The sequence below is a fragment of the Scophthalmus maximus genome, chromosome 7 (assembly GCF_022379125.1).
Source record: "Scophthalmus maximus strain ysfricsl-2021 chromosome 7, ASM2237912v1, whole genome shotgun sequence".
In the NCBI taxonomy this organism is placed as follows: Eukaryota; Metazoa; Chordata; class Actinopteri; order Pleuronectiformes; family Scophthalmidae; genus Scophthalmus; species Scophthalmus maximus.
The window spans coordinates 5,948,535-5,957,500 of record NC_061521.1 but is presented as its reverse complement, the minus strand read 5'-3'; the positions used below and the strand labels follow the sequence as shown (position 1 = coordinate 5,957,500).

Sequence of the window (8,966 nt, the reverse complement as noted above, 5' to 3'; positions counted from 1 at the left end):
AGTATAATGGAGATTAAACTCTTCAATATTTCAAAACTTCCATGTCCAGATACTTTCACTAGAGGTAATAAAAATGGGGACTATTTTTTGTCTAGGTCACAGCTAGGGTGTTTGTTTGTGGACTCACGGCGCCCCCTGCCAGGTGGGATGGCGGCACAGTGGTGCTTGATGTCCAGAGCGCAGGCTGTGTGAAGGACGGGGTCGACAAAGATGTCCGCCTTACTTTCCTTCAGCATGTTCAACACCTCCTGCAGGAAGGGGGAGGGGATTAGAGTAGGGAGTAGGAAAAAATTGAGGACACAAATATTGTGAAAGTGGCCAACGAAGAAAACTGCAATAAGGAGGATGTGGACGAGGTAATGGGGGGTCAGCCGCAAAAAAAAGATTCCATGAGGTAGATGAGGAGGAGCAGAATAAAGTGTATGAGGAGAAAAAAGGATGAACCGAAAAAGAAGAGGAAGGCTTCATATTTGATTAAAAAAATGTCCTGGGATGAAAATAATTCTATAAAATGTGTTTCCTCTTCTATGTAAACCAGACCGTGTGTGTCTGTGGTCAGTGAAGGCAGCAGTGGGTTGGTTTACCTTCTTACATGCGTCTTGTTTGATCTTCAGCAGGTTGACCTTCAGACACTCCTCCACCTGCCCCGTCTGTTCCTGTGCTGCTGCCTCCTCTGGACAAAGCCTAGAGATCTACACACACAAGCACACACGATCATTAGCCTCTTCGCTGTAAATGGGGCTGATTTGGCGATGATTTAATCGTTATTTTTTTTTATTCTGTCAAACTGAGAAATGGTCAAATCATCTTTTCAGCAGTTAGTAATCATTCCACTCAGTTGGTTTTTAATCTTTGTTCTCTGAGCCAGGTGACATCTTGTCATGGTTTTCATATTGGTGCCTTTGGTAGTATGATTTTCCATCAGTCTGCTTTAGCCCAATGATTTTTAATCATTTTGTTGATCCAATTACAGAAATGTACATCAAGAATTCTTAGAGATTTCTATGTTATTTTCATATGAAAGCAGAAATGTGTGAACCTCCTGTGTGCAGTGGATCTGCAGCTGAAGGTCCAGTCTGTAGTCCAGTGCCGACTCCTGCAGGATGACCCGAATCTGATCCTCACAGTCTGAAGACAAACGCTGCCACAACACACAAACACATGCATGAATATGTTGGTTTTAACTGCAGATCCTTCTACATTTTAGGCCTTGGGGGATATTTTCCCCGTTTCAAACAAGCATGCCACGCCAGTAGGTGGCGATGAAGTGAGTCAACATTTTGACATGTACTGAGCTTGTTTTCCTGGTGGTAAAATTATCTATTTATTTATAATTACAAAGAGGCTTTTGTGCTGAAAAGGCCAGAAAAACAAAAAAAAACAATATAAAGAGTTTGGTGAGGTCCTGGGTAGAGAGACAGAACTTTGGAAATAAATGACGAATATCTTTTAAAATTAAATCTTTGAGGGGACAATAGGGTAGAGACTGGATCCGCTCAACAGTGTGTGGAGTTTGTAGAGAGTTGTGATTCTCACCTGGTCGGCGTATTTGAGTTTGAGGCAGGAGATGACCTGACCCTCCAGCTCGCTGTCTGCTGTTGCCTTGTTCAGGATGGACTGACAGAACTTTGGGATGTCGGCTTTACACGCTTTCCTCAGCACAGGGTTCAGTCTGTAGTCTGGAAAGACAAGCACAGTCAGCAGTCAGACTTGTGGTCCTGATGATTCCGGAGAGACTAGACATGTGTGAGATTACCTACCCGTGTTCTGGGTGATCTGTCTCTTAGTGATCATCTGTTTGCATTTAGGATCCATCAGCTCGCTGTTCTTGTTCTGTTTCAGACACTGAAGAACGTTCTTCCCCTCGGACTCTGTACAGAACCGCTGAAAAACACACAAAACGTCTGTTACATACATAAAACGAAACATAACACAAAGCTGCATACAGCTGGCAATGAAAACACAAAACATACAAGCTCTTGAACTATTGCTGCTTTTAAGTGACGTTACAGTGCCCAGAATTAAAACATGTTACTACACTGCTGACTTGAATGTGCCCCCGGGGGCAATTTCAGGGTTATTATCTATCTTGAGTAAATGGAACTGGCCTAACTTGCGTGACCACTCAGTCATGATTGGACCAAAATAGTCATGGTTTTTACAAAATAGACAGTCTGCCCTCACTTTATTTGTGTAACACCATTAACTGAAATGAAACATATATTTGGTTTCATTGGTAGAGTAACAGATCGGGTATCGCAGTTCTGTCTTCCTGCATTAGAGCCCTAATGTGAGGACTAAAGGTTGCTTAAGGAAAGATGAATATCCAGGCAACAAAAACCTATGACGGAACCAACCAAAATTATTTACTTTTTAATACTAAACTACACTGTGTGAAAAAAAGTTGGGGACAAATTCATGTGGCATTACACCCGTACTGCAACTAAATCTACAGAGGAAAAAAAACAGTTCTGCATCCTACTCTTTGGGAAAAGTAGAATTCCTCCATAACGCCTCATGGTGACCCTTTCCTAACCATGTGATGCTGGCTGAACTGAACCTACCCTGATCATGTGCTTGCAGACTCTCATCAGCTGGTAGTCCAGCTCAGGATCGACCATCTCCACTTCCTGCAGCTTGAAGATCCGCTGGTGGCAGCGCGAAGTCAACTGGCGCTTGTTCTCCTTCAGACACTCGATAACCTACAGTGAGACACGTGAACAGACTTGATTGTTGGTGAATCACTTGAAATGTCCTGCGATACAGGACAAACCTCACCAACTGGAGCGACACAAGTAAGCAGGAGAAGTAAAGACACAATCACAGTTACCTGAAGTCTTAATAATTATGTCATGAGTTCATGATGTCACTGCGTTCTATACCATACCATATATTCTATATACAACTATACATAAAAAACAAGACTGGACAGAGATTTCTGAAATGTTGATGCAACTACCAGCTTTTAACTTTTTCACATTCTTCCCCAGTTCTGAGGTTTTGTAACTTAACATTTGTCTTTTAGAAGTCAACAACAGAAATGTGTGCATTTTTTGCGTGTATGGCTGCTAACCTGTGCATTGCCGTAAGCCACGTTTTGACACAACCTGGTGATGTCCTGCTTACAGGAGTCGTAGAGCTCCGGCTCTAGACGGATGTCCTCCGACTGCAGAGTCAAAAAGGATTTAGTAGATTTTAAAGAAAACATAGACAGAAAGAAAATCTGTGCAGGCAAGAGAGAAAAAAGAAATTCTGACTGAAATGGAAACATTTCAAGATAAATGAATGAGTCAGACAAAAATGAGCTGAAATTTAAAAAAAAAAAAGAAACTTAGTTTGGTTTATAAGAAGGCTCATCATCAAATCCACTTCACCTTATACATCCTGCCTGATGGAGGAATACACACCTATCAGTGTACAAATCACATATTTCTTTTGAACTTAGCAGCTTGTCTTTCAAACTGTTTTCTGGTCAACTGATTTGATCAAGTTGATAAAGAACATTTTCTCTGATTGCGTTTGGGTTCATGAAACAGAAAACGAGTCAAATCTAAAGTAGTGTTTTGACATTAATTCATGTACTGTTGCAGCATGAACTTGGTATTCATCACTGCTTCACTTCCTTTCTGTGATGGAAGTTTCAAATGGACAACAGTGCTCTCAGCACTTTTTGCGTTTTATCTCTCCTTTCTACATGACAAAGCCCCCAAGAACAGATCCAGCTCCATTGAGACCTGGCATTCCCAGTTTGGTATGGGACAACTTCACTTTCCTGCTCTGAGCACTGACACCATCTCCAAAATGATGACTTTGCACAAGTTAAGGAGAAACAGGCCTGGTTTCAGCTTAATGACCGTGCATTTAGTGTGATGAGTATAAATAGTTTATATATAACATGTGGACTTTTCTCAGGCCATTCAAATACAGTGAAGTCCTTTACAAATACATGGTTTACACACAAAGCTCTAAAATCCAGTGGAAAGACTGAATCACATGATCAGCTATCACATATGGCTCTAATGTGTGCAATCATGATAATCTTATGGTGACCTCTGTGCTGCAGCTCACTACCTCTCTGACTGACAGTGAGGCGTCAGGCGACCGACTGTGACTGTGCCGTGTCAGTGAACGTACCATCTCCACCTCCTCCACCCGCAGCTGTTTTCGACATTTGACGGACACCCGCTGCTCCTTGGCCTCCTGCAGCGTGTCGTTCCTCACCGTGGTGCTGAGGCAGATCACTACGTCCACCCTGAATGATAGGAAGTCAGCGGGTCATTCAGTAATCCAAGTCTGATTGTTTTTATTCCTCGCTTAGGATAAGAAAGTCTGTTTGTTGATCCGTGGAGGAATCAACAGTGACAGGAATGTCTTTGGCTCCCAAGTATTTTGCCTAGCGACCCCATAAAAACTAACCAGTGTCACTTTCATGACAGTTGTTCAACCAGAATCACTTCTCCCTCTCAGATAGTTCCACCAGTCATATTAGATGTCTAGAGAGGTAAATTTATGTATAAGGTCAGGGAAAAGCAAAGGATATGCAGACAAACACTAGAAGGATTAAGCCCAACTTTTACCGTGAACTGGTTGTCCCCATATTATTTCAGTGCTTGGCTTGGGCTCCATCCACACTGATACATTTTAGTTGTAAAACGCTTCGCTTTTACTACGTTTATGCCATGTGTCCCCACTACTCCAGAGTTTTTCAGCCCCTAAAATGGTGATTTTTTAAAATTTGTTTATTCAAGGGTTGTGTTATGGTCTGAAAGGAGAGAAAAAAGGTTTTTTTTAAGACGATGACGCAGTCACACACATTCACTCCCCGATTGGGTCTTTATCAGTCATGATTGGCGGCCAGCAGTGAATGCAAAGAGTCTCAAACACTTATACAACCAACTGCAGAGTAGAAATTCTGCTCCCTGCATGAGTATGGACAGAGATCATTTGTGTTTTGAAACAGCATTCTACAATGATCACGTATCAGTGTTGGTGGAGAACCAGTGTCTGCCATGCTTGTCATTTGATATGCAGTTTGAGAGGGGTCACGAGACGAGAGCAACAACCTTCCTCTAGGACAACCAGTTGGATTTCCGGCAGATCACCAGTGTTGATGTCAAATCTGTTAAAATATCTGCTATAAATTGCAGCAAGCTTATTTTAATATCAGTGTTTTACATTTTGTGGCTAAGACTGCAGTCTTGAGACTGAGCTATGACGGAGCTTGGTTGCAGAACAGAAAGACAACATTGTCCAATCGATTCACTTTTTTTTTTGAATGGTAACACTGATTCCAGAAAAACCATGTTTAATTTATTAATAAAGATGCTGTATCTGCCGCTATCTCTGAAACACCTCTTTGATTTTGTTGCTCTTACTTCTTCTTGATGTTAGGACACAGCTTGAGGACGTCTTCCTTGCAGGCCGTTTTGAACTTGTAGGAGAAACGGAAATCTTTTATCTGAATCTGAGGCCAGAAAGAAAGAGAGAGCAGCGTGTTAGGGATGAATTCAGCAGGTAGAACAAATACCTGCATTTTTGTAAAGGGCTTTTCGCTTTTTTACATAACATTTTAGGTTAAGGCGACCGTATGAGCAATGACGAGCAATTAGGATGCTTTTTGTTCAAACTGGGGGGCGTTTTTCTTTTGAGGATATAATCATCAGTCTGCTCACCAGCTGGAAATGAGTCACTCCCACCGCACACTTCTCATTCATCTCCTTCTGGTGTTTATTCTGAACCAAACACTCCATCAGATCACCAGTGTCTATCTGATTATCAGCTACCTCCTGACAGAGAGACAAACAGATTGAAAAAAAAAAAAAAAACAGGCAGCATTATCAATGGAGATCTGAATCAATTGCAACAGTTAAATATGTCACAATTTTCACAATATTGCATGTTGATGTGAAATCCTTCCTGTTTCCTTCTGTTTCTTCAGTATTTTGGCTTGTAAGTCAGTTTTAACACAGTCAGCCCCTTAAATCTGAGCAGCACATCTCTTCTTTGGATGTGGTTGAGGCAATAATCCCACTGACTCAAACTGGATATCCAAACATCCACTAGACATAACATTTTCAGCACAGACTTACATGGCAGTGGGCCTGGATGACAGGTTCACAGGCTCGCATAAGCAGCGCCTCGATCTGAATATCCTGCGGAGAGAATAAACACAATTTGGTATTGATCTGAACTGATCAATAAATCGACATCTTAATTAAAAAAATGACAATCTTCAAATAATCCCCTGAAATGGTTTCATCTCTCAAACAACTAGTGGTTTAGATTGATGTGAGTGTCTCAGTGAATGAGGTACACAGACCCCAGGGAGGAGAGACAAGAGTAGGAGGTGGAGATAGAAGACAGAAAAAAGGGAGAAAAGGTGGTGAGGAGATGTTATTGCTCACAAAGGAGGTGAGGATATGATTCTTGCACTTTTGGGTAATATCTTCATGGTTGAATGCACTTATTGTAAGTTGCTTTGGAAAAAAAGCGTCTGCTAAATGAATGTATTGTAATGTTGAAGCTGTTTGATTGTTAAGGTGAAATTGTTTAGACCTAAATTCTAAAGTTAAGTTGTTAAGTTAAAATATGGAATGGAGATAACAAAAACTCCAACAAGGAAACTCAAGCTACAATATGTATTTCATTTTCAAGAAATTCAGCAATTTATCTTAAGATGCACATTTTTCAAAAGCAGTCTGTTATGGATTTTATTGTTAACATTACATTTATTATGATTATTATTTTGTCACTTTTCCAGTATTAGTACAGCACACTTCAGAAACAAACCCTGCTTAAGTTATTATGAAGTGTGAATTGGGGGCCCATGTCAGAAGTATTGTCTTATTGTTCGTTAGCTGCTGAACCAGTGAGATTACTATGGGATACCGAGGCAGCAGCAGCTATGGTTGTTACCTCTGACTCCAGCTCAGTCAGGTTTCCCACCACGTCTCTGCAGTCAGACACCAGGTCCTCCAGGTGGTCCTGCAGACACTCCAGCTCCTGTCCGGCCTCCGTTTTCTCACTGCACCACTTTCCAAGGTCGGTCAAACAGCGTCTCTGCAGCTCAGGGTCCAGCTTCACATCCAGCGCCCTTTGGTGGAGAATCCTCTGCACCTCCACCTTGCAGTCCCTGGAGAGCTGCACGAGAACAATTACCATGTCCAGTTAGAAAAAGGCCAGAGAAATATCTCCCATTTATCATTCACTGAGGCTTAAAACTGATACTCCACTATAAGAGTTTTAGTATTTGTGTCCTTTACAAATGTATTTTCAAATTTGACTGTATAAAGTAAGTTTATTTAATAGACAAAGCGCTTTATAATAAAAAAACAAAGGCAACATTCATAAAATACACAATACACATAAGTAAAACACATAGATGATTTGTTGTTGTTTGGCAAAAATATGGCTGAATACAGAGTGTCCAGTAGTTTCTTTTTCATTATTTTACAGAGTAAAACAGAAAATAATTGTTAGTCACAGCCTTGGACAAGACGTATTTATTCAATCCTCTTCTGTGGGGCATTTAAGTCAAGGACAAGATATTATATGTCAAAGTTCACTAAGGTAAAACTCAAAGAAAAAAATGCACAGATTCATGTCTGCCATGTAAAATAATCCACTGATTGTAAAGTTTCTCCTGATGACGGAGGAAACGACTTGTTAAATACTAAAACTCTATGTTTAGGTGGAGTATCACTTTGAAGGACAGCTAGCACATTGATTCACTGCAGTTGATTAATCACGTAACCATATAAGGATTTTTCCCATCGCTGTTCAGCAGCTCACTTCACTTCAGCAGTTCCTCTTGAAAATCAGCTCCCACATGCACCAATACCACAGAAGAATTACCAGAACCCAATCACTCCCCACTACAAACCACCAGTCATCATGACATATTGACAGACAACCAGTTTCCTGTGATTGTTTTCAGTTTAGCAACAGGACGTACTCACAGTGAAACCGTGGTTCTCTGCTTCAGATGCCCCACCGGGGAGCTACGAGAATATTCTCTGGTCAATGAGAAAGTTCAGATAAACTTCCTGCGTATTTACCAATGGTTTTATTTTCTTCTGCATACAACAACCTGCCGTAATGAATGTGTATTTACTAGGGATGGGGGTATTTTAGAATCACCACACTGATTCCAGAAACAATATTTATTATTTACACTGAGGACTATAATAAGAGCTAGCAGCTAGCAGTTAGCCCGGGAGCTAGCTGGTTAGCTTGTCAGCATCATCAAGTGAACTGGAGAGCTGTAAATCGCTAGTTTGTTACAGTGACGGAAAATGAATCCTCAAGTTTAACAGAGACATCGATGAGGAAACATGGACCGACCGGGTGCTTCAGAATAAAAGCACCCGTGGCTCTGCTTTGATTCATTCCACCATAACAGTACTTTACTTAACTTACGCTAGAAGACTTCTGTATCGGCCTATAATCGACTGTCCTCTTCAGTGTTACTCTTAATGACAGTTTTTTCATCAGCATGGGCTTTACGACAAGCCAAGTGGTTTATAGCAACGATGCTGTTGAAATAAAGACTGACGTGATGAGCATTGTTTTTAGAAATATGACTCATGATATACATGGGCTCTAGAAGTGTATAATTGAAGGGTTAGGGAAGAAAAGAAATACATACAATACATATTGAATCAGTACCCAAGTATCATGATATCATATAAGTGTATTGTCCCAGCCCTAATATTCATATTGTCAGTTCAAACATTTGGCTGACATTTTAAAACAACTTCTAGCGAGCGCAAGGGTAAAAAAATGAATTATTGTTATTTACTTTGCATCAAATATAAGTACCTGAAGATATTCTTATTGTTATCGACATTGTTGACGCAGTGTGATGAAGGCGAATAGCCTTCTGTTTGTGGTGTTCACTGCAGTAAATACACTGACATGAGGAATGTAAACAGCAAATTTTGTCACGGTAAAACAGAATCATTCTT

The 8,966-nt window shown here is 40.7% G+C and overlaps 1 protein-coding gene across 2 annotated transcripts in view; it reads right to left on the bottom strand.

Annotated features, from left to right (window-relative positions):
* glg1a (golgi glycoprotein 1a) overlaps positions 1-8,966 on the bottom strand; it is a 35,739-nt gene that overhangs the window by 5,186 nt on the left and 21,587 nt on the right. The window contains exons 12-24 of one of the 2 annotated variants that reach the window (XM_035641615.2): positions 7,959-8,000; positions 6,916-7,140; positions 6,090-6,152; positions 5,673-5,786; positions 5,376-5,464; positions 4,135-4,252; positions 3,074-3,166; positions 2,565-2,702; positions 1,761-1,884; positions 1,537-1,679; positions 1,040-1,141; positions 585-692; positions 128-248 (exon numbers count right to left, since the gene is read on the bottom strand). In XM_035641615.2, the coding sequence (XP_035497508.2) occupies positions 128-248; positions 585-692; positions 1,040-1,141; positions 1,537-1,679; positions 1,761-1,884; positions 2,565-2,702; positions 3,074-3,166; positions 4,135-4,252; positions 5,376-5,464; positions 5,673-5,786; positions 6,090-6,152; positions 6,916-7,140; positions 7,959-8,000 (1,480 nt within the window). The remainder of the gene's footprint in view (positions 1-127; positions 249-584; positions 693-1,039; positions 1,142-1,536; positions 1,680-1,760; positions 1,885-2,564; positions 2,703-3,073; positions 3,167-4,134; positions 4,253-5,375; positions 5,465-5,672; positions 5,787-6,089; positions 6,153-6,915; positions 7,141-7,958; positions 8,001-8,966) is intronic. The other variant, XM_035641616.2, reaches the window with a different exon arrangement.